The sequence below is a fragment of the Salvelinus namaycush genome, chromosome 29 (assembly GCF_016432855.1).
Source record: "Salvelinus namaycush isolate Seneca chromosome 29, SaNama_1.0, whole genome shotgun sequence".
NCBI classification, from domain to species: Eukaryota; Metazoa; Chordata; class Actinopteri; order Salmoniformes; family Salmonidae; genus Salvelinus; species Salvelinus namaycush.
Window position 1 is genome coordinate 2,480,260 of NC_052335.1, and position 26,035 is coordinate 2,506,294.

At 43.9% G+C, this 26,035-nt stretch overlaps 1 protein-coding gene across 1 annotated transcript in view; it reads right to left on the reverse strand.

Annotated features, from left to right (window-relative positions):
* Positions 1 to 576: 576 nt before the first annotated feature.
* LOC120023924 (metabotropic glutamate receptor 1-like) overlaps positions 577 to 26,035 on the reverse strand; it is a 54,898-nt gene continuing 29,439 nt past the window's right edge. Inside the window, exons 3-8 of the mRNA XM_038968026.1 lie at positions 15,417 to 15,652; positions 11,501 to 11,747; positions 8,858 to 9,026; positions 7,988 to 8,114; positions 2,732 to 3,662; positions 577 to 1,393 (exon numbers count right to left, since the gene is read on the reverse strand). Coding sequence (XP_038823954.1) covers positions 577 to 1,393; positions 2,732 to 3,662; positions 7,988 to 8,114; positions 8,858 to 9,026; positions 11,501 to 11,747; positions 15,417 to 15,652 — 2,527 coding nt within the window. The remainder of the gene's footprint in view (positions 1,394 to 2,731; positions 3,663 to 7,987; positions 8,115 to 8,857; positions 9,027 to 11,500; positions 11,748 to 15,416; positions 15,653 to 26,035) is intronic.

Sequence of the window (26,035 nt, forward strand, 5' to 3'; positions counted from 1 at the left end):
GAGAGTCTTTTGATCCAGCTGTGTCTGCTACACATAATAAAATGAGCTCAACTGCACAGGTACAGTATTGGACCAAACAGGCAGTGCATTGTGGGATCTTGGTCCCTGTATCTCACCGAAATCATAGGATAAGATCCGAGCACCTTATACACAGCCTTCCCTCCATTTGTCTCATAGGCTATTTAAATGCACAACAATAGCAAAACAAAATCATATAGCTAAAGCCTTCATTGTGATTGCCAGCTTTGCTTAATCCATTTGGCACAAGAGCCGGGTAGTTTTGGCACTGATCCCAGTCTCAAAGTTTGCAGAAAGGTTGGTGGGGACTCACAGCCCTTGAGAAACATGATTGCTACTGGACTATTCCATTTATTTTCATTTTCTCTCACTTAAACTCCCCCATGACATAGAATGTCTTGTAATATAATCCAAGCAAGCAAATGACAGAACAAACGGAGCAATGTATAAATAAATAAGCAAATCAATTATCAAATCGTTGATGTTACATCTTAGTAACATGGTGTGTTTGTGTGTGCGTGTGTGTGTGTGTGCGTGTGTGTCAGTGCCTGGTGGCTCTCACAGTGTGGAGGAGCTCCGTCTGAAGTCCTGGAGGATGATGGAGGAGTAGGCAGAGCTCGGGGGGCTGCAGAGGGTCGACTCAGAGATGGGGGAGCCGGGAACCGACCCGGCAGAACACACTGAGTCCCTAAAGGGGGAGGGGGGAGACAGAGCCAAGGAGTCCTCTAGGGTCAGCTTACTCTGAGCTAGCTCCTCTTCTCCCTCCTCCTCGTCATCCTCCTCTGTGTAGCTGTGTAGGAGGTCCAGTGCCTCCCCCTCAGCCCCCTCCAGGGGCGAGATGAGGTCTTCCCCTCCAAAAGAAGCCCCACCTTGCAGGGGGCAGGAAAGCTGAGAGAAGGTAAAGCCTAGGGGTTGGTTGGTGGAGCTGGCCTGGATGCCGGAGGCACCCGTTGTGTCGTTAAATCCAGGGATATTGGAGCTGTGCGTGTCCACCATCACCCCCTGCAAGGGCTCGGTGGTTAAGTGAGAATAAGAGGGTGGCTCCTCTGAATCCTTCCCGTGGAGTGTTCCAGAGTGGGAGTGGGGGGCAATCCAGAGAGGGCGTGCTTCCTCGTCCTCCTCCTCCGCCAGGTTGTACAGAGCCGTGGTGCCGGGGTGAGGGAGGTGGGGGTCTGTGCCAGGGCTGTGTTGTTGGTGGTGTGGGTCGCAGCTGTGGGGGTCGACGGGGGCATTAGTTAGGGGCCTGATGACCGCCGTCTGATTCGAGCCGGCTTCCTGTTTCCTCACATGCACAGACAGTCTGTGCCACACATTCCCCCCCCTCTGAGGGTGTCTTGCACCTGGTTCAGACCATGACACAGACTTGCCATTAGAACTATGAACGAGATAAAGACTGCCGTTACTAACAGAGACAACCCGGGGGAAGGGTTAGTCAACAACAACAACACATAGCACAATAGAACAGAACAGCAGCAATGCAACATTTGTCTACGCATGTTAAAATACGCTCAAGACTTTTTAACAACATTATTAACAGGCAGCAGTGGTGTGGTTCATTTGTGAGCTCCAAGTGGGATTGCATTGACTAATCTGGGAATTTACAGTAACTAAATACTTTGTGATTCATAATTTCATAATGTGCTGTTTGAAGAGCATTATGAACCATAGATGGCTTAATTCAAAGTACTTTGAGCCATCTACCAAATTTAGACCTGTTTATCTAAAGTAAGTGTTTATCAAGCTGAGATGGGCAACATGCACTTGTAAAATGTTTCTGGTGCCTGTACTGTCTGACACAAGGTAATAACACAAGGCTTTAGCGCTGTGCATAGCAGGATCGGTTAGGTTTGTCTCTCTTATGTGATTCGTGAGGGAGACAAAGAGGGTTTCATGCTTCGAACTGGGATAAATGTGAGGACAATTCAGGATAAACTTAAATCACCTAAACCAGGGGTGTGCACATCTTCTTCCCTTGAAGGCTGCAGTGTCTACTGGCAGTCATGCATACCTTGTCATCACCAACCAGTCTGGAGCTATGAAGAAAGATTAGTAGACCCTCCTCCTACTAACTACTGAGACATTCTTTTCCAAAGACACTGCAGACCTCAAGGACAAGAGTTTGCCAAGCCTGTGTCTAAACATGAGCCTGTCAGAGTCAACCTCTGTCCATTGGAAGTGGTTAAGTGGGACATATTAGAGCAAGGGTGAGAGACAACACTCAAAGACAACATTCTCTCATCCCCCATCTCAATCCTTACTTTAGACACTGTCAGTGTTTTTGCTGTGGAACACCTATTAGGAATCCTGTTTAAATCTATATTTTAATCATCATACATGAAATATAGGCCCACATTATTTTGTGCTAATCTTGCAATCTGACTAGCTTTGAAGATATGACCAGTTCTGAGGTAAATCAATATGTACTATCTCAGGATTAAATCTGTGAATCTGATGATCTATCATATTTTGTTTTTGATTGGCTTATCTACCAAGGAAGTGTATAGTCAAGCACAACTCATAATTCATCATATTTGGGCAGAAAAAACAGTAGAATGACAGAATAGGGCATACAAGCTCTAATTCTCTGAAACATACGTTTATTGTAGTCACAAGACTACTTTTGGATCCAAACGAGTGTGCAGGCCCTATTCTATCCTTCTATATGCCCTCATCTCTAGACCCTGAGTTCTGAACATCACTGAAGGTTACTCACTTGGTGCTTCCGTTTTCGTTCTTCTTCCTACGGAACATGTTGAGAATGCTCTTGCTCTGCTGAGCCGCCTTGCCGTCTCCCACATGCATCCTGACTACATCGGACGTGGTGAATGCGCTCCTCACGTTCCTCTCCGGCTTGGCGATGATGATGTACATCTTGGGCGAGAACATGCACCCCAGCGCCACGGTGACGCTCAGGCTCACGGAGAAGGACGTGGTGATGATCTTGTAGTTGGAGCCGAAGTAGATGGGCACGAAGGCCAACCAGATGATACAGGTGGTGTACATGGTGAAGGCGATGTACTTGGCCTCGTTGAAGTTGGCCGGGACGTTGCGCGTCTTGAAGGCGTAGTAGGTGCAGCTCATGATGAGCAGGCCATTGTAACCCAGCGGCGCCACCATGCCCACCGTGCTGGTGTTGCAGATGAGGTAGACCTCGCGGATGCTGGGGTAGTACTTGATGGGCATGGGCGGCTCCAGGATGATCAGGGTTATCTCCAAGATGAGCTGCAGGCTGATGAGGAAGAAGGAGATGACTACTTGGGCCCAGGCCGACATGAAGCGGGGCTTCTTGGTGCAAATCTTCTTCTTGCTGCCGGCCAGGATGCGGGCGATGCGGTTGGTTTTGGTGACCAGCGCGGAGTAGCACATAGCAGCCGATAGGCCCACTAGGAGGCGCTGCAGGTAGCAGGAGGTCACGGTGGGATGGGCGATCAAGGTGAAGGGGCAGATGTATCCCAGTAAGACGCCAACCAGGATGATGTAACACAGCTCGCGGCTGGATGACTTGACCACGGGCGTGTCGCGGTACAGCATGAAGATTAAGGTTACCCAGAGGGTGACCAGGATGCCCACGCAGGACAAACACACCGCCACGATGGACTCCACATCTGACCAGTCCAGGTATTTCAGCGGCAGGGGCACACAACCTGCAGAGGACAGAGGAAAGGAGAGACGCTATTGTTGCCTATATAATCATTGAAGCATGTCAATTGTGGAAAAGTAATAGGAAGGACTATAAATGGAGAAGAGGGGAACATGGGTGTACTGAAGAGAGGGGGAGAAGATGAAGGCAGAGGACTAGTGAACAGATTTAGAAATGTGGGAAGTCAAGAGGTATATAGGGAAGATCATAGCCCTTCAAAGATGGCCTAAAATTACTCAGGAACACACACATACACATGCTCCAAATCTGTCAGCATGCTTATGCTGCAGTGTAAAGTGTCTGTTTCTGTGTGTGTGTGGCTGTCCATCATGTCGCATTGGTGGTGATTTGTCATCCGACACACACTTAGACTCGCAAGGGCTTAATGAGAGAAAAGTGACATCCCCAGACTCATCTTAAAACCCCTGAATTACACAGCGCTCCTAGCTAATAGCATTACAGTCAGAGCCACCACAGGCAATGCCTGCCTACGTCTATACCATCACAACCAGCATCATTTAGCCCTCATAAACCAAATCACATGTATACAATTACTAGTTAGCTAACTTAATGCAAAATCTCATCTGGATATACAGTGCCCTTCACTAATACTGGCACCCTTGGTAAATATGAGCAAAACAGGCTATGAAAAAAAATCTTTATTGCTCATCCTCTTGTTCTTTCATACAAAATATTCACAAAAATTGAACCTTTACTTAAAGTAAAATATTTTAAAGAAAAAATACATTCTTATCATAAAACAAATATTTTTCTCAACTATATGTGTGCCACAATTATTGGCACCCCTTCATTCAATATTTTGTGCAACTTTCCTTGTCTTGTCCTATAATGCGTAACGAGGTTGGAGAACACATGGCAAGGAATCTGAGACCATTCCACCATACAGAATCTCGCCCGATCCTTCGGATTCCACGGTCCACACTTGTGGACTCTCCTCTTCAGCTCATCCCACAAGTGTTCTATGGGGTTTAGGTCAGGGGACTGGGATGGCCACGGCAAAACCTTGATTCTGTGATCAGTGAACCATTTTTGTGTTGATTTTGAGGTGTGCTTTGGATCATTGTGCTGCTGGAAGATCCAACCGCGGCCCAGTTTAAGCTTCCTAGCAGAGGCAGTCCGGTTTTGATTTAATATCTGCTGGTACTTGATGGAGTCCATGATACCATGTATCCTAACAAGTTGCCCAGGACCTTTGGAAGAAAAACAGCCCCACAACATCAAAGATCCATCACCATACTTCACAGTGGGGATGAGGTACTTTTCTGCATGACTATCTTTCTGTCTACGCCAAACCCACCTCTGGTGTTTGTTTCCAAAAAGCTCTATTTTGGTCTCACCTGACCATAGAATCCAGTCCCATTGAAAGTTCCAGTAACATTTGGCAAACTGTAGGCACTTGAGTTGATTGTTTGATGACAGCAAATGCTTTTTTATGGTAACCCTCCGAAACAACTTGTGGTTATGTAGGTGGCGTCTGATCGTAGTTTTGTAGACTTTCTGACCCCAAGACCCAACTAACGTCTGCAATTCTCCAGCTGTGATCCTTGGAGATTTTTGGGCCACTCAAACCATCCTCCTCACTGTGCGTGGGGTCAATATAGACACACGTCCTCTTAGATTGTTAGATTGTAAATTGTTAACATCTCCAGTTGCGTTAAACTTCTTAATTATTGCCCTGATAATGGAAATGGGCATTTTCAACCATTGATCTATTTTCTTATAGCCATTTCCTGATTTGCGCAGCTCAACAACCTTTTGTCGCACATCATTACTGTAATCTCGGGTCTTTCCCATAGTGATGGATGACTATGGGAATTTGGCCTGTGTGTCACCTCATATTTATACCCCAGTGAAACAGGAAGTCATGGCTCACCACTTAGGTGTTCCTAATCACTCAGGTGAACTCGAAAACGTAAAATATGAATGGCAATATACTTAAATTAGATTTTACTCATAAGAATTTCTAGGGGTGCCAATAATTGTGGCACATATGTTTCGGAGGAAAATATTTATACATTTTTTTTCACATTATTTAAAAAAAATCATTAATATTTTGAATAGACTCACTCTCTCCTCGCTCCTCAAGTGCACAACACCTTCCCTTCTCTGAACACTGGTGTAAAACTGTTTTCCCCAGTAACCTGGAATGACAGCGCTATTGATATTCCCAGACATGCATAGGGAATCATAGGAAAGAGGGGAATTTAATCTCTGACAGTAAACTGTTGGAAATCTATCAACGGGCTCTCAGTGAGCTAATGGGATTTTTCACCTGACAGGGAGAAGGAAGGAGAGCTCAACTCTGCTCGAATCGCTGTCCTCTATACTGCGCGCGTGCGCACTAGCGCAACTCGTCCAGGACTGCACAGAGACGCAAGAGACAGCAATTCACTGAGTTCGCCCCATTAGTTTGCACTATATGGATCAACGTTTTTTTCTGTTATCGAATCAACATTATATCAGCCCCTTTTCAATGCATCAAACCAAAGCAAATCTAACTTTGCAAGATTGACTCTGTGAATGTGTTGTAGGCAGAGCCAGAGCGAAACAGAGTAGAATTCTATTGGCTGGGGTAGCCCACGAGCGGTCTTTCAATGACCCGCGAGTGAATGCGCTTTTCAGATCAGAGCGTATTAACGTGTGTTGATATTATTTGCTAGTTAGCGAGTTATTAGTCTAGTTATAGATACGTATAGGTCAGAAATGTGGAGTTACTGCTTCCAACAAGAGCACGAAACGTGTCGGCTACATTTCAAGCTGTCTTTGAAAAGCTTGCTTTAATTATTAATTGGACAGTGTTGTATTTTGAGACAGGCTTGAATATGCAAATAAGCCAATAGGCAGAGGGGTAGCCTACATTGTCTAATTCTCTGTATGGTAATAATAATACATTTAATTTTGTAAAGTGGTTTCTTGAACAACACGTATAGGCTATATCATATATATCAAAAGTTATTTCCATGGGCATGTTATGGGATTTGCTCCATTGGTTTTGTTGGTAGGCCTACATTATGCTCAAATACCCACAATAGCCTATTGGCTACTGTATAAAACTGTAAGGGTACAGCCTCAGTGTTCACTATAAACGCACGTGGGAAGTTGCACAAATCTCTCACAACATTCAAAGTTTCTGCTCACAAGACCTACAATTTGCTCAGTGCCCTCAAATTTGAGGGAAACTTGGTCATGGCAACAATGAGAAAACAGGATGACAGTGGAGAGAGAGAGAGATGAGAAGGGAAGGGGAGGCACCGAGAGGGGGAAGGTAAGACAGAGAGACTGAAAGAAAGCAGATGAGAGAACGGGAGGTGAGATGAAAGGAGAGTTGGGGAAGGCAGAGTCAGTGTTTTCTCTATGATTTTTTTTAGCAGTGGTGGCAAAGGTAGCGGTGGGGAGGGAGATTTGTTTTATAGAACAACGGTAAGAAGGTCAGTTCTTAAAATTATTCTCCAAAATGCATGAAAATGTTATTTTGACACCATCTGAAATATAACTGAACTGCACTGTTGGTTGTGTGCTTGTGGCTATTATTTGCACCACTGCTCAACTCTGTTTTGCTACAAATATATGTTGAAATGTCACTGGGTTAGTGTGAGATTTTGGCAATCAAGCCTTTTTCCTACTTACCCAGAGTCAAATGAACAGTTTGAATGAAGTTGAAGGTAGTTTTGTGAGCCATTGCAAACGAGCATTAGCACAATGCCTGGAAGTCTATGGTACCATAGACTTTCAGTCATTGCGCTAATGCTAGTTAGCAACTTATTTCAAACTGCATCCATGAGTTCATTTGACTCTGGGTAAGTAGAAAAAGGGCATAATTTCTCAAATCTGGCACTATCCCTTTAAAAGTGGATCTTGGCAGAAATATCATATATATATTTAAATGTATCAAACTTTTTGGAGTGGCGGCAACGATTTAGGCCACTCCTAAATTAATATAGAGGAAAAACATAGTATATGGCGCAGAGAGTCATGTCTTTTGGTGGCACAAAGAGAATAAAGGGCTATAGAAATCAGAAGAATAGACAGATATTTGCAGTCCCTTCACAGGGAGAACAAAGCAGGGAGCAGGTTGCAGAGTGTTGGGGACTGAGTTTACAAAAAAACTTGGGCGAAAACTGTCAGTGTGTGATGGTGGATTGGGAGACTAGTGAGGTGGGTGTTGGAGGAGATGAGGGCAGGGGGTCAGACATGCAGATTAAGGATGGTAGGATTAGAGGGAGTACGAGCTGGGGGAGCTACAGCCAGGTAGAGGCAGTAGTCAGTCATCATGGCACATAGATAGATAGTGTCCTGTTAGTAAGTTACCTTCCAGCTCATCATCGGGCCACCAGCCCAGGTCACAGGCCTGACAGGTGAACTCATCCCGGAGGATCTCATTGTCCTTACAGGTGGTGCAGATCCAGCAGCAGCTCACCTCACCCTTCCTGATCACCTGATCACACAGAGGTCAGGGGTCAACTCCAGAAGTCACAAGCTTACAGTCAAAACAATAACAAACCACAACCCCACACCCACACAGTACCAACCCCAATCAGATAGCATCTAATTTGGCTTTGATGGTGCATTTCTAGGCCCTTTGCTCCACCCTGAGCTAAAACAAATGAGCCAATTCTGGTGCATATTATAAGAACCTATGGTGTAACAGTTTTCCCTTAGTCGCGCACAAATAATATTCCAAAAGACAAGCTCAGTTGCATTTACATGATCCTGTTCCTAAAGTGGATGTTCTCAGAGTTGTGATATGTAAAACAGGGTGATGCACAGCACAGGGCAGTAAACAAAGTGTTAGAAAGCCCCGCTAAAGCAGACAGGAGAGTGTACATGCACCCTATGGGGGGGGGGGGGCTATTGGCCAGGCTGAATAATACTGGCCCTGGTTGGAGAGATTCAAGGTGTTTCCTCAAGATACTGAAGGCTCCACAACATTGTGTTAAAACACAATGAAAATCACTCCTTTTCAACCAGGGATGAAATCTGCACATAAATTCCTGGACTAGGGATCAATTTACAGAGATAACTTAGTTCAAATTAAACAAAAGCGTCAGAGCAGAAAAATAGACAGCAGTTCTCTATGAAACTGGGTCCTGGGAATTCCTGATGGACTGGTTCAGGACCTTTCCCAATCCAGCCTGGTCCAGTCTGGCTCAGACTGGTTTGGCCAAGTTGTGTCTGTACCTTGATCTGTCCCCTGGAGCAGGGCTCACTGCAGACGGAACGGACCATGTCGCTATTGTTCATCCACAGCTTCCAGTCATCGATGTTCAGGATGCCCTCGTGCCACGAGCCCACCTGCTGGTAGTCATAGCTACCGTCACCCACACTCTGCAGGTTCATGATGTCATACCTGAGAGGGGGAGAGGAGATGGGGTGCGAGACAGTTAAAGAGATGGATGGAGGGGGTAAAAGAGGGGGAGAGGAGATGGGGTGAGAGACAGTTAAAGAGATAGGTGGGAGATGGATGGAGGGGGTAAAAGAGGGGGAGAGGAGATAGGGTGAAGGGGTGAGAGACAGTTAAAGAGATAGGTGGGAGATGGATGGAGGGGGTAAAAGAGGGGGAGAGGAGATAGGGTGAAGGGGTGAGAGACAGTTAAAGAGATAGGTGGGAGATGGATGGAGGGGGTGAAAGAGGGGGAGAGGAACAGAGAGAGATTATGGGAGAGAGAGAGCGAGAGAAAAACAGAGCAAGGTCAAGAAATGGAGATAAAGAGAGAAAGGGAGAAAGGAAAAGGAAATAAGAAGCAGTTATCTTAATGATAACAAGTCCCTTGCTTAGAGCAGACCCCTTTATCCAAAATTACTTTAACATCTTACATTCTATATAGTTAGACGTTTTTCATGTAAAGACACTTACCAGGGCACAGAATCCAGATCTATTGTGATTATGGTACCATGTCTGAGTACTAGCCCTGACCTCTGGCTGAATAACAGGTGACTTGGGCTATTTTTCAACTGTCTGTCAGGGATAGATTTGATATGGATTTGAGAGGACTGACTGCACACGCTGTAAGTAGAAATGACTGCTGCAGCACACGGACACATTTAATCTGTTCCAGTCGCAGCCCATTATGATTATGATTCCACATGCTCTGTGTATGTGTGTGTGTGTGTTTGTGTGTCCATGTACAGTATGTGCATGTATGCCCATGCATGTGTGTTCATAGTCATTTCACACACAAAAAATATAAAAAAAATGGAAAAGTGGTGAGTAAATATGTATTCACCACCTTTGCTATGAAGCCTCTAAATACGATCTGGTGCAACCAATTACCTTCAGAAGTCACATAATTAGTGAAATAAAGTCCACCTGTGTGCAATCTAAGTGTCACATGATCTGTTACATGATCTCAGTATATATACACCTGTTCTGAAAGGCCCCAAAGTCTGCAACACCACTAAGCAAGGGGCACCACCAACCAAGTGACTACACCAAGCAAGCTGCACCATGAAGACCAAGGCGCTCTCCAAACAGGTCAGGGACAAAGTTGTGGAGAAGTACAGATCAGGGTTGGGTTATAAAAAAATGTCAGACACTTTGAACATCCCACGAAGCACCATTAAATTCATTATTAAAAAATGGAAAGAATATGGCACCATAAAAAACCTGCCAAGAGAAGACTGCCCAAAACTCAAAACTCACAGACCAGGCAAGGAGGGCATTAATCAGAGAGGCAACAAAGAGACCAAAGATAACCCTGAAGGAGCTGCAAAGCTCCACAGCAGAGATTGGAGTATCTGTCCATAGGACCACTTTAAGCCTTACACTCCACAGAGTAGGGCTTTACGGAAGAGTGACCAGAAAAAAGCAATTTCTTAAAGAAAAAAATAAGCAAACATGTTTGGTGTTTGCCAAAAGGCATGTGGGAGACTCCCCAAACATACGGAAGAAGGTACTCTGGTCAGATGAGACAAAAAAAAATGTTTTTGGGCCATCAAGGAAAACCCTATGTCTGGCGCAAACCCAACACCTCTCATCACCCCGAGAACACCATCCCCACAGTGAAGCATGGTGGTGGCAGCATAATGCTGTGGGGAAGTTTTCATCGGCAGAGACTGGAAAACTGGTCAGAATTGAAGGAATAATGAATGGTGCTAAATACAGGGAAATTCTTGAGGGAAACCTGTTTCAGTCTTCCAGAGATTTGAGACTGGGACGGAGGTTCACCTTCCAGCAGGACAATGACCCTAAGCATACTGCTAAAGCAACACTCCAGTTGTTTAAGCGGAAACATTTAAATGTCTTGGAATGGCCTAGTCAAAGCCCAGACCTCAATCCAATTGAGAATCTGTGGTATGACTTAAAGATTGCTGTACACCAGCGAAACCCACCCAAAATGAAGGAGCTGGAGCGGTTTTGCCTTGAAGAATGGGCAAAAATCCCAGTGGCTAGATGTACCAAGCTTATAGAGACATACCCCAAGAGACTTGCAGCTGTAATTGCTGCAAAAGGTGGCTTTACAAAGTATTGACTTTGGGGGGTTGAATAGTGATGCACACTCAAGTTTTCAGTTTTTTTGTCTTATTTCTTGTTTGTGTCACAATAAAAAATATTTTGCATCAAATGATACAAACCACCCAAAATCAATTATAATTCCAGGTTCTAAGGCAACAAAAGTAATTTTTGGGTAAAAAAAAACATCTTTGTTTTTATAGCTTCCAGTTTATTCTCCGTTAGTCAGTACCTCTACACTAAATAATGTTCTATGGGTGTGTGCCAGCTCATGCCTTTTATTACACAAACTCTGCTCACCAACAATTCTCCATCTCAACGTCCTCTCCCCTCCCCCTCCCCGTCCCATCCATCCCCATCTCCCTCCTCACCTGCCAGGAGTGTCCCCGTTCTCGTCGAAGTACACATCCTCCCCTGACACCCCTCTGAAGGTGGTCTTGAGCAGGTAATCCAGCAGCTTGCTGCCGTCAATGGGGTCCATGGCCTCACACAGGCCTGGCTGGCCAGGGCACAGCTCACTGTGCATGTCATGGAGGCCGTGTGCCATGGCATAGATAGCATTGATGACAAAGCCCATCTTACTGTCCTGGACGTAGTTCTCATGAAGACTTTCATTGCCTGGGGATTAGTGGGAAATTACCAGAATGTCAAAATGGTGGTTTGGAATTGGTTGATGTTGTTTTTCTAAGGACTGTGGCCATTTTGTTTGTTTGTGCTGGATTTACAGTGCCGTATCAATGTGTAAATGTAGGCACACATAATATTGTACGGCAAGAGAATTGTACAACTTCCTTCTCACTCAACCCATAAACAACTGAGTTTGGAATTATAATTTGATAAAAAAATACAACAAAACATCTCTCTCTTTTGCAGCACAAAATAACTGGCACACACTATACAGTAGATCACAATAAGGTGTCCAGAAGCTTATTAATTTCCCCCCCAAAGGATACAGAAGATGGAGGAATCTTGAGGAAGCAAAAGTAAAGTCTGTGGACACCATATTGTGTAACAAGCATTTTTGGTTAGCCAGCTGAAAGCATTGTCAAGCACAGGGAATAAGGCAACCATAGCACTAATAGGGACATTTTTAAAAAGAGACATTCATTCACCCTTCTATCATACCGTACCTGAGCTGCCACTCCATATTTGTTTTCTTCCTATAACTGCTTAAATCTCATACATTTTCTCATACAATCTCTCCTTCTTTTCCCATTGTTTCTCAATACATTTGGAAAAAGGCCGTCTTTTGTCATGCAGATAGTCAGCAGAGGGGATAATCTACAGTGGCTTGCGAAAATATTCACCCCCCTTGGCATTTTTCCTATTTTGTTGCATTACAACATGAAATTAAAATGGACTTTTGGGGGGTTTGTATGATTTGATTTAGACAACATGCCTACCACTTTGATGATGCAAAATATTTGTTTTATTGTGAAACAAACAGAAACTTGAGCATACATCACTATTCCCCCCCCCCCCCCCCAAAGTCAATACTTTGTAGAGCCACCTTTTGCAGCTGAAAATTACAGCTGCAAATCTCTTGGGTTATGTCTCTATAAACTTGGTACATCTAGCCACTGGGATTTTTGCCCATTCTTCAAGGCAAAACTGCTCCAGCACCTTCAAGTTGGATGGGTTCTGCTGGTGTACAGCAATCTTTAAGTCATACCACAGATTCTCAATTGGATTGAGGTCTGGGCTTTGACTAGGTCATTCCAAGACATTAAAATGTTTCCCCTTGGCCTCCCGGGTGGCGCAGTGGTCGCAGTGCCACCAGAGACTCTGGGTTCGAGCCCAGGCTCTGTTGCAGCCGGCCGCGACCGGGAGGTCCATGGGGCGACGCACAATTGGCCTAGCGTCGTCCGGGTTAGGGAGGGTTTGGCCGGTAGGGATATCCTTGTCTCATTGCGCACTAGCGACTCCTGTGGTGGGCCGGGCACAGTGCACGCTGACCAGGTCGCTAGGTGTACGGTGTTTCCTCCGACACATTGGTGCGGCTGGCTTCCGGGTTGGATGCGCGCTGTGTTGAGAAGCAGTGCGGCTTGGTTGGGTTGTGTTTCGGAGGACGCATGGCTCTCGACCTTCGTCTCTCCCAAGCCCGTACGGGAGTTGTAGCGATGAGAGAAGACAGTAACGACTAATAATTGGATACCACGCAATTGGGGAGCAAAAGGGGTAAAAAAAATAATAAAAAAAAAAAAAAATTACCCTTAAACCACTCAAGTGTTGCTTTAGCAGTATGCTTAGAGTCATTGTCCTGCTGGAAGGTGAACCTCTGTCCCAGTTTCAAATCTCTGGAAGACTGAAACAGGTTTCCCTCAAGAATTTCCCTGTATTTAGCGCCATCCATTATTCCTTCAATTCTGACCAGTTTCCCAGTCCCTGCCAATGAAAAACATCCCCACAGCGTGATGCTGCTACCACCATTCTTCACTGTGGGGATGGTGTTCTCGGGGTGTTGGGTTTGCGCCAGACATAGAGTTTTCCTTGATGGCCAAAAAACACAATTTTTGTCTCATCTGCCACATGCCTTTTGGCGAACACCAAATGTGTTTGCTTATTTTTTTCTTTAAGAAATTGCTTTTTTTCTGGACACTCTTCCATAAAGCCCAGCTCTGTGGAGTGTACGGCTTAAAGTGGTCCTATGGACAAGGACTCCAATCTCCGCTGTGGAGCTTTGCAACTCCTTCAGGGTTATCTTTGGTCTCTTTGTTGCCTCTCTGATTAATGCCCTCCTTGCCTGTTCCGTGAGTTTTGGTGGGCGGCCCTCTCTTGGCAGGTTTTTTATGGTGCCATATTCTTTCCATTTTTTAATAATGGATTTAATGATGCTCCGTGGGATGTTCAAAGTTTCTGATATTTTTTTATAACCCAACCCTGATCTGTACTTCTCCACAACTTTGTCCCTGACCTGTTTGGAGAGCGCCTTGTTCTTCATGGTGCTGCTTGCTTGGTGGTGCCCCTTGCTTAGTGGTGTTGCAGAATCTGGGCCTTTCAGAACAGGTGTATATATACTGAGATCATGTGACACTTAGATTGCACATAGGTGGACTTTATTTAACTAATTATGTGACTTCTGAAGGTAATTGGTTGCACCAGATCTTATTTAGAGGCGTCATAGCAAAGGCACGCACCAGTTCTATGTTTTAGATTTTTTTTGAATTTTTTGAAACAAGTTATTTTTCTCCTTTCACTTCCTCAATTTGTACTATTGTGTGTTTGTCCATGACATGAAATCCAAATAAAAATCAATTTCAATGACAGGTTGTAATGGAACAAAATAGGAAAAAACGCCAAAGGGGATGACTACTTTTGCAAGGCACTGTATACAGAACACATCTCTCTCATACAGTGGTGTTCTACTGAACAGTGTGTTTCAGTGACTCATTCTTCCTTGTTCTCTCTTCACATTGCAGTACTTTTAAAAAAAACAACCCAAGAGTTTATGCATTAGAGTTTGACTGATTTGACCCCACCCCAGGCTTTCGCTGAACACAGCAGCCATTTTGGAGCATTCTATTTATTTCACTTGTCTAGTGGTAGTACAACAGGCCAACATAATCCTCAGAGCTAGCACCAGTCAAACTCTACAAGTCTTGCCAAAGTGAAGTGCTTATACAGTACAGTGCAGGTGCAGGTAAAGTCAGCATCTCTTTTATCTTGAAATATACACTTACCACCTTGGAGATCTTTAAGAAGAGAAAATAACATAAGACATACAGCAAACTATAGCTACATTACAGTGCTCTGCAATTGTGTCATGTTTTGAATGCTTGGATCAAGCTATTTTGGTTTACTTAAGTCTTAAGAGAGTGAGGTATTACACAGTAGTACATGTGTAATACCTTCATGTTGAGGTGAATACACTCACAATAACATCAATACTTAAAATAGTTTTTCTTACAAAATGTTTGAACGCATGCCTATCAAGCATCATTTCAGGTGTTAAATGTAATCACTATGTTAATCATTGGCGGGGCAACAACTCAATTTACCTAGATCACCTTTTGTTCGTAAGCAGAGAGAGTATTTGGAGAGGAAAAAAAGGGAGACAATACATTATCATACAATTGCTAGCCTATGTTCAAAACATTAAGATGAACTATTAATTTGTCCTCAGCCTAACTCATCATGTATTGACATTACAATAGAAAATACTGTATGATCTTTATGGGATGATTGTATATATATTTTCTTCCCATTGCTTTTGTTGATTCCCAACCTAACCCCTGCTCAGTCCTCATGGCTCTGGGTAGCCTAGTGTAGTTTATTAGTGGTTCTCACCGGAGCAGACTTTCTTGTATTTCTTAATCTCCTGTTGATGTCCGGCCAGCCGGCACTGGAAGCGGTACTGCCAGAACTCTGGGAACCACGGGTTCCGTGTGTTGGTGTCCAAACGCAGCTTCAGGAAGTAGTCATCAAATGACTTTACTTCCTCTGACTGCAGCTTCATGGTGATCCCACCTTCTGCTTCCTGTTCGTACCCCTCCACCACCTCATCTCGATCTGCCCATCCATCACTAGAGAGAGAGAGCGAGAGAGAGCGAGAGAGAGTGAGAGAGAGAGAGCGAGAGAGGGAGGGAGGGAGGGAGGGAGGGAGGGAGAAAATACTGAGCACACAGATAACGAACTGTATTTGGATTGTGAGATTGATCAAAACAAGAGCAAGTTCATTCTGAAAAAAAAAACTTTCATCACAATGGAAAAACAAAAAAGATTTCGTAAATAATTGTCTGTGTTACATTTCCCCATTAACTCATGAGCAGGAGTTCAGGCATTCATCCAGTGAGACTTGGGCGTTCTGCTAGCCGTGGCAATAGTGCATTCTAGCTGCACACTGATCTGATAGAACTGTTGGAAGATGGGAGGTAACCTGTATCCAACCAACAAGGATGTCAGCCAGTTAGAATAGTCTCACTGTCTCGTTACCCTCACTGACAGTGTTCTTTCAGACCAGGCCACACGAAGAGAAAACAAAAGAGTAGCAGAACATAGGTCTTTTTTTTCGTTTAGTTTATTTGATCATTTAAAACAAGGTACACATACAAAATGATGCACTTTATTAAGAATCGTCTATGGTAAACACAAACACGTATATGACTTATTTCCATTGTGGTCCTATGTCAAATCCTTCCCAACAATCAAATTCCACTGCAAAGGTCTGCTCCTTTGCTCTTCAAGGTAATAGGCAGTGGCCTTTAAGTCGACCATAGTTTCTATGGTATCTATAGGAATCTTTCGCCCCTTAGCTTGAGCTCTGTGATCACTGAATATTCCCAAGGTCTCTCTCCACTACGATCTCCATTTCTATGTGCATCCGTGGATTCTGGTGGGAGGAGCTATAGGAGGAAGGTCTCGTTTATTCCATTCCAGCCACTACAATGAGCGTGTCCTCCTATACCTCTTCCCATGGCTTCCATCTTAATTTTCAACTCTACTTACAGTCCACCAATCGCCTTGTTGGTTTTCCTTCCCCTCTCTGTCAGAATCCCCATTAAACTAAGCTCATTTAGACATGCATTTGAAGGCGGGAGACCCTTAGAGGGATGAACAAGAAAGACTAGAGACAAAGACAAAGAAAATAAACGAGTTGATATACAGAGCTTCTAAGCTGTGCTCTTCTCTTCTCTGGATGCAGCAGCCTTGAATATCTGTACAGTTGACAGCTACCCTCCAATTAGAGAGTAAGTGAGCCAGTAGCCAATTACCACATACAGAAGGGATATTCTGATGGGCAAGAGCATACGTGAGTGTGTGTGTGAGGAGTGTGTGCAACCTGGTCTCAGAGCATTTCATATTATTATGGAAGTAAATCCGAGACACTCCATTTAGTATCAATTACATTTCGTATGGTATGTATTAAGTTGTGGATTTCCATCACCCGTTTCATATGATATGTTACAAATAAAATTTGTATGACATGTTACAAATTACAATTCGTATGATATGTTACAAATTACAATTCGTATGATATGTTACAAATTACAATTCGTATGATATGTTACAAATTACAATTCGTATGATATGTTACAAATTACAATTCGTATGATATGTTACAAATTACAATTAATATGATATGTTACAAATTACAATTCGTATTATAGGCTACAAATTACAATTCGTATTATATGCTACAAATTACAAAAACAACAAACGACCGTGAAGCTATAAAACGAAAGTGCAGACACAAGCAACTAACGTAAAGACATAGACAATCACCCACAAACTACCTAATGACTATGGCTGCCTAAATATGGCTCCCAATCAGAGACAACGATAGACAGCTGTCTCTAATTGAGAACCAATCTAGGCAACCATAGACATACAAACACCTAGACTGAACACTGCCCCCATAAACATACAAAAAACCCTAGACAATAAAAAACGCATACATCCCCTATGTCACACCCTGACCTAACTAAAATAATAAAGAAAACAAAGATAACTAAGGCCAGGGTGTGACAGAGTTAGGTTAAAGGGTTAGGGTTAGGCTTAGTTGAAGTGTTAGTTAACATGCGAAGTAGTTGCAAAGTAGCAAAAAAATAGTAAGTTGTTTAAATTCTAAAGTTGTCCGTGATGAGATTCAAACTTGCAACCTTTGGGTTGCTACACTCTAAAAAGAAAAGGTTCCTGGAGTATCCTTTAGTGGTTCTTCACATTGAAACTGTGGGGAAACACTATTAAGTTATTTTGGGGTTCATTTTTTAACTACCCCCCCTCCCCTATTATTATTAATAATAATAATAATATGCATAACAATAACACTATATTTTAGTTGTTAGTGTTTATTATGATTTTAGTGGCAAAGCAAAATAAAATATCCAGCAGAGCCCCAAGTCCAATGGGTATATCCTCTGGCGTGTTGATGTTAATGTGTTGATGTTCTCCGTATCCATAGCCAGAATGATTTTGCAGTGCATGGTGATTGAACAGGTTTCCTGTTATATTCATCAGAGGTCTATGGAGGGTGAAGTCTGTAAAGCCAAAAAATAGTAATTATACAGATGATTAACAAAACATGCACATGACAGTATTCTTACCTTGGTTTTTGTGGTAAATGTGAATGAAAAATACGGTGTTAATGGTTTTCATACACATACCTTGTCCATAATGTAGAGGTCTATGGGATATTCATTGAAGAGGTAAGGGAGGATGATGGTAAATCTGGTCAACATAACATACAATACCAATTGACATACCTTTATATGCCTCCTTGTCTGTAAACCTGCAGACCCAGACACAAAAGTGACCAGTTCAGTCATCTGCACCCAATACAGCTAGCCTTCAACATATTCTTAAAGCCTACATATTCTTACCTCTTTGTTGATTGTTATCCTTTGAATTGTGTCCATTTTCTGTTTTAGAAATATTTGCACAAATATGAAAAGATAGATGGTATCATCATAAAACAATATCAATTTAGATCATGCAAGGGACAAACCTTACTTTAAATTGAGGAGATCTTTACATTTTTCAGTTAAGTTCCTGCACCTGCTACCTTTCAAATTCAAATGTTTCAGTTGGACAGTTAGGTTCCTGCAAGAACCCCCACCAACTAAGGAGGTTCCTCGATGAACCCCACCTCCTACGGGGTTCTTGGAAGTACCTTTAGGGGGCAATTTTCAGTGCCAAGAACCTTAAGGTTCTTCAAAGAACTTTGAGGATCTTGGAAAAACCGTTGTTGAACTCCTAATTTTTAGAGTGTAGACGTTTGCCTTAATTAAGTAACAATCTGTCTTATGTACCCATACCACACGAAACATATCATGCTAAATGGAGCATCTCGGGAATACGTACAGAATAATACGAAATGCTCTGAGACCAGGTTGGTGTGTGTTATGTACTGCCATTTTAAAAGAGGTCTGAGAGAAACGGTGAAATCCAAGGGATATGAAGCATTTAAAGAGTGATTTAGTGGGCTGCTTGAATATTTTGAGGTGGTTTTTAGCACTTATAAAGACACAGGAAAATGTTTCCCTGTTTTCTCGAGCTCAGTTAAGGTGATGCCACTAACTAATCCTCCACTGACACACCTCTGAATTATGGGTGTTTTTTTTAAATTATTTTTTTAGAAAAGTTAGCCAAACAGAATCATAACTTCCTCTGTCTTAATTGAGTTTAGGCCAGAGACATGCATCTAATTTGTCACAGTCACATTTGCCTCTGAGGCTGTGTGTGTGTGTGTGCACACTCTATGTGCATTTATGCTCAAATCCCAAACCACTGGCACTCTTCCACCCATCTAATATTCACAATCACAACAACCATAATTATTGTTCCCTCCCTCCCTCCCTCCCTCCCTCCCTCCCTCCCTCCCTCCCTCCCTCCCTCCCTCCCTCCCACTAGTCTAGTCCATTCCCTGACCCAAGGTAGCTGACTGCATTTGATGTTCTAAATTCGATACAGTGTTATATACGGACCTCCAATATTTGTCCCCACAGAAGTGGAGAACTGCAACAGCAGGCTATGGCAGAGAGAGAAAGAGAGATTGGGTTTGGTGTGTGTGTATGTGTGTGTGTGTGTGCGTGTGCGGGGAGCATTTATTTAACATCCCAATGAATAATTTATGAGTTGTTGCCAAGGTAGACATGCATCGCTGCTTCCACATCGGAGTTTGCGATAAAGAAAAAATGACACTCTCTCCCTCTCTCTTCACGCCGTCGCTGGATCCTGCTGTACTATATCTACTTAGTTTAAATACCTCATCAAAACAGTCAAACCAACGGAGGCCAAATTTGATTGAATTCATACCTACCTAAGTTTCATGAATTCATGTATCATGATTACTGTTAATGCTATTTTTTATCCAATATTCATGAAAACACAGACCCACCACAGCTATACTAATACTATCAAACACAAACCACTGCTATCCTATGTGGAAAATAATTATGAAAATCTCATAAGAATCTTGTATGGCAGGAGAAGATGATTTGTACAAAAATTGAATAAGTAATCTAATAAGTATCTGGTAAGATTTTGTATGTTTTGCGTTATATGTTAGTGGGGTATTTGTGGTAACTTACATGACTTATGTGACAAACACAGTCGAATACATGTTTGTGGTAATTTTCCGACATAAACTCAGCAAAAAAAGAAATGTCCTCTCATTGTCAACAGAGTTTATTTTCAGCAAACTTAACATGTGTAAATATTTGTGTGAACATAACAAGATTCAACGACTGAGACATAAACTGAACAAGTTCCACAGACATGTGACTAACAGACATGGAATAATGTGTCTCAGAACAAATGGGGGGTCAAAATCAAAAGTAAAAGTCAGTATCTGGTGTGGCCACCAGCTGCATTAAGTACTGCAGCGCATCTCCTCCTCATGGACTGCACCAGATTTGCCAGTTCTTGCTGTGAGATGTTTTTTTTTAACCTTTATTTAACTAGTCAAGTCAGTTGAGAACAAATTATTATTTACAATGACGTCCTAGGAACAGTGGGTTAACTGCCTTGTTCATGGGCAGAATGACATATTTTTACCTTGTCAGCTCGGGGACTCGATCTTGCAACCTTTCGGTAACTAGTCCAACGCTCTAACCACTAGGCTACCTGCCGCCCCACATGTTACCCCACTCTTCCACCAAGGCACCTGCAAGTTCCCGGACATTTCTGGGGGGAATGGCCCTAGCCCTCACCTTCCAATCCAACAGGTCCCAGACGTGCTCAATGGGATTGAGATCCGGGCTCTTCGCTGGCCATGGCAGAACACTGACAGGAAATCCCCCACAGAACGAGCAGTATGGCTGGTGGCATTGTCATGCTGGAGGGTCATCTCAGGATGAGCCTGCAGGAAGGGTACCACATGAGGGAGGAGGATGTCTTCCCTGTAACACACTGCGTTGAGATTGCCTGCAATGACAACAAGCTCAGTTCGATGATGCTGTGACACACCGCCCCAGACCATGACGGACCCTCCACTTTTTGTCAGTCCTGTCTGGTCCAGCGACGGTGGGTTTGTGACCATAGGCGACGTTGTTGCCGGTGATGTCTGGTGAGGACCTGCCTTACAACAGGCCTACAAGCCCTCAGTCCAGCCTCTCTCAGCCTATTGCGGACAGTCTGAGCACTGATGGAGGGATTGTGCGTTCCTGGTGTAACTTGGGCAGTTGTTGTTGCCATCCTGTACCTGTCCCGCAGGTGTGATGTTCGGATGTACCGATCCTGTGCAGGTGTTGTTACACGTGGTCTGCCACTGCGAGGACGATCAGCTGTCTGTCCTGTCTCCCTGTAACGCTGTCTTAGGCTTCTCACAGTACGGACGTTGCAATTTCTTGCCCTGGCCACATCTGCAGTCCTCATGCCTCCTTGCAGCATGCCTAAGGCACATTTACGCAGATGAGCAGGGACCCTGGGCATCTTTCTTTTGGTGTTTTTCAGAGTCAGTAGAAAGGCCTCTTCAGTGTCCTAGGTTTTCATAACTGTGACCTTAATTGCCTACCGTCTGTAAGCTGTTAGTGTCTTAACGACCGTTCCACAGGTGCATGTTTATTAATTGTTTATGGTTCATTGAAGAAGCATGGGAAACAGTGCTTAAACCCTTTACAATGAAGATACATACAATTACACCACTAACATATAGCAAAACATAAATGATCTTATCAGATACTTATTAGATTACTTATTAGCTTGTTGTAAAGAATTACCTTCTGCCATACAATATTCTAATTATATTTTCATGATTACTTTTGTATCAATCTGTTATGTGTATTTGCTGCCATATGTATTACTTAGAAGTTCCAGGTAGAACACATAAGAATATTGTTTGTTTCTTCTATATCGTTTCCATATGGGATTACTATTACTCCCACCACACCACAGCTAGGCTAGTTTAATTACTGGAGGCAGCATAATTTTTAGCATATTCCTTCCCTGTTATTCCAGTAAATTGCTATCAAATTCAACTGTTTTCCTCGAGAAATATACTGAAGGCCAAATTACCACATGCATCAAGTGGTCAATTAGAGATATCTGTGTGTGTGTGTGTGTGTGTGTGTGTGTGTGTGTGTGTGTGTGTGTGTGTGTGTGTGTGTGTGTGTGTGTGTGTGTGTGTGTGTGTGTGTGTGTGTGTGTGTGTGTGTGTGTGTGTGTGAGAACATTGGCCAGATGATTGACGGATGCTTAGTGTTGACAACGTTGTGGAAGAGCTTCCGAGCCAACAGTTAGATAATTAATAGCTAAAACACAGCAGATCTTTCAGTTGAGTGGTCTGAGTGCCAGGAGAGAGAACAAACAAACAAATCCCCCAGACTATTTCCGATGATCTAGTTCCAGTTTGATAGCTAACGCATTTGGATATTTATGAAGCCATGAATTAATTGGCGGGGAAGAGCCTTTATCACATGCACCGTCTCCTGAGAGAGAGAATGGATTGTACAATAGTTTCCTAAAAAGTAGAAAAGAAAGAGATGAATTATGCGTTCCCTTGTTCTGGCTCATTTGACACAAGCAGACACTTAATAAGAATACCCAAACAAACGTAGGTGTCGAAAGACCAGTAGAATGCCAACTGACCCGATTATATTCAAACCACCATAACGTTTGAAATGTATAGAGCCAAGCCCTACCTCTACCCTATCCCTCTCTCCTCTTCTCACCCCTCAGTTCCCACCCTCTCTCCTTTCTTTCTCTCAATCTTAGCCCACCCCCTCTTTCCTTCGCTCCCTCTTCCCTCTTTCTCCTCTTGTCTTCTTTTTCCCGTTTTTCTATTTTGCCCAACCTCCACCATCTTCCCTTCTTCATTTCTTCCCTTTCTCTTCCTTCCTGATCCAGTTCATTTTGCATGAGCGAAGTGGCAGTTTGTTAGCTAGATGACGGTAGGCAGGCCAGGCCTCTCCCGAGGCAGCTCGACGACCCTGGCCAAGCTGGGATCCATTAAAACACTATCCAGATCAAGCAGCCTTTACTTATTCATCACGCCCCAGTTTGGAGATTCATCTCCCAGATCCGTCTGCCTTGGACCGATGGCGAACAGTGTTTGGAGAGACAGATTTACTGCTAGCTAGCTACCTGCTGGCAATTCTCCATATTTAAGTATTACCTAGGAAATGTGTTGTCCCGAACCATAGTGACTGTTTTCATGTTTTCCTGCCTCGGGATGAGGTGTGTGTGTGTGTGTGTGTGTGTGTGTGTGTGTGTGTGTGTGTGTGTGTGTGTGTGTGTGTGTGTGTGTGTGTGTGTGTGTGTGTGTGTGTGTGTGCGTGCGTGCGTGCGTGCGTGCGTGCGTGCGTGCGTGCGTGCGTGCGTGCGTGCGTGCGTGCGTGCGTGCGTGCGTGCGTGCGTGCGTGCGTGCGTGCGTGCGTGCGTGCGTGCGTGCGTGCGTGCGTGCGTGCGTGCGTGCGTGCGTGCGTGCGTGCGTGCGTGCGTGCGTGCGTGCGTGTGTATGTATGCAATTGTTTAATTGTGTATGTGTGCATGCACATGTATGCATGCATTTTCATGCATACTGCATGTGTGCGAACTATAACAAGGGAAAAGTGAGCTAGGGGGCCATCAAGGAAATAGTTTCAGCCTCAGCGTGTTCTGATCTCACAGTGACATCCAGATGCCAACCCAGCATGCTCTTCTGATCATTTCAATGTCATTCACTCGTCCTTCATACTAGAAAGAAAACAATGCATCAATTGGAGAGAGATGTCCTTGACAATGTTTTCTGTTTATCAATTCAAGTCTGTGGTACATTATGAATATTTAAATTCTGTGTGTAAAGCCTACTGTTCAGTGAAACACAAAGAGATGCAATTTAGACTCATTTTTTTTATTTCACCTTTATTTAACCAGGTAGGCTAGTTGAGAACAAGTTCTCATTTGCAACTGCGACCTGGCCAAGATAAAGCATAGCAGTGTGAACAGACAACAACACAGAGTTACACATGGAGTAAACATTAAACAAGTCAATAACATAGTAGAAAAAAAGACAGAAAAAAAAAGCGAATCTATATACAATGTGTGCAAAAGGCATGAGGAGGTAGGCAATAAATAGGCCATAGGAGCGAATAATTACAATTTAGCAGATTAACACTGGAGTGATAAATCATCAGATGATCATGTGCAAGTAGAGATACTGGTGTGCAAAAGAGCAGAAAAGTAAATAAATAAAAACAGTATGGGGATGAGGTAGGTAAATTGGGTGGGCTATATACCGATGGACTATGTACAGCTGCAGCGATCGGTTAGCTGCTCAGATAGCAGATGTTTAAAGTTGTTGAGGGAGATAAAAGTCTCCAACTTCAGACAATTTTGCAATTCGTTCCAGTCGCAGGCAGCAGAGAACTGGAAGGAAAGGCGGCCAAATGAGGTTTTGGCTTTAGGGATGACCAGTGAGATACACCTGCTGGAGCGCGTGCTACGGGTGGGTGTTGCCATCGTGACCAGTGAACTGAGATAAGGCGGCGCTTTACCTAGCATAGCCTTGTAGATGACCTGGAGCCAGTGGGTCTGACGACGAACATGTAGCGAGGGCCAGCCGACTAGAGCATACAGGTCGCAGTGGTGGGTGGTATAAGGTGCTTTAGTAACAAAACGGATGGCACTGTGATAAACTGCATCCAGTTTGCTGAGTAGAGTATTGGAAGCTATTTTGTAGATGACATCGCCGAAGTCGAGGATCGGTAGGGTAGTCAGTTTTACTAGGGTAAGTTTGGCGGCGTGAGTGAAGGAGGCTTTGTTGCGAAATAGAAAGCCGACTAGATTTGTTTTTGGATTGGAGATGTTTGATATGAGTCTGGAAGGAGAGTTTGCAGTCTAGCCAGACACCTAGGTACTTATAGATGTCCACATATTCTAGGTCGGAACCATCCAGGGTGGTGATGCTAGTCGGGCGTGCGGGTGCAGGCAGCGAACGGTTGAAAAGCATGCATTTGGTTTTACTAGCGTTTAAGAGCAGTTGGAGGCCACGGAAGGAGTGTTGTATGGCATTGAAGCTCGTTTGGAGGTTTGTTAACACAGTGTCCAAGGAAGGGCCAGATGTATACAGAATGGTGTCGTCTGCGTAGAGGTGGATCAGGGAATCGCCCGCAGCAAGAGCAACATCATTGATATATACAGAGAAAAGAGTCGGCCCGAGAATTTAACCCTGTGGTACCCCCATAGAGACTGCCAGAGGACCGGACAACATGCCCTCCGATTTGACACACTGAACTCTGTCTGCAAAGTAGTTGGTGAACCAGGCAAGGCAGTCATTAGAAAGACCGAGGCTACTGAGTCTGCCGATAAGAATATGGTGATTGACAGAGTCGAAAGCCTTGGCCAGGTCGATGAAGACGGCTGCACAGTACTGTCTTTTATCGATGGCGGTTATGATATCGTTTAGTACCTTGAGCGTGGCTGAGGTGCACCCGTGACCGGCTCGGAAACCGGATTGCACAGCGGAGAAGGTACGAGATGGTCAGTGATCTGTTTGTTGACTTGGCTTTCGAAGACCTTAGATAGGCAGGGCAGGATGGATATAGGTCTGTAACAGTTTGGGTCCAGGGTGTCTCCCCCTTTGAAGAGGGGGATGACCGCGGCAGCTTTCCAATCCTTGGGGATCTCAGATGATACGAAGGAGAGGTTGAACAGGCTGGTAATAGGGGGTGCGACAATGGCGGCGGACAGTTTCAGAAATAGAGGGTCCAGATTGTCAAGCCCAGCTGATTTGTATGGGTCCAGGTTTTGCAGCTCTTTCAGAACATCTGCTATCTGGATTTGGGTAAAGGAGAAGCTGGGGAGGCTTGGGTCAACTGTGAAAGACTTTGTGGAACTACTATTGTGTGTAATCACACAAAAAGCTGTAGACATATCTTTGCCTCCTCTGTGGCATTCTACAGTATGTGATATGTGCTAGAATTGTGCTGTTATCCTAAAACTGTGGACTTTCAGTGTTGAGATATTTTCCTGAGAGGCTATTGTTTGAC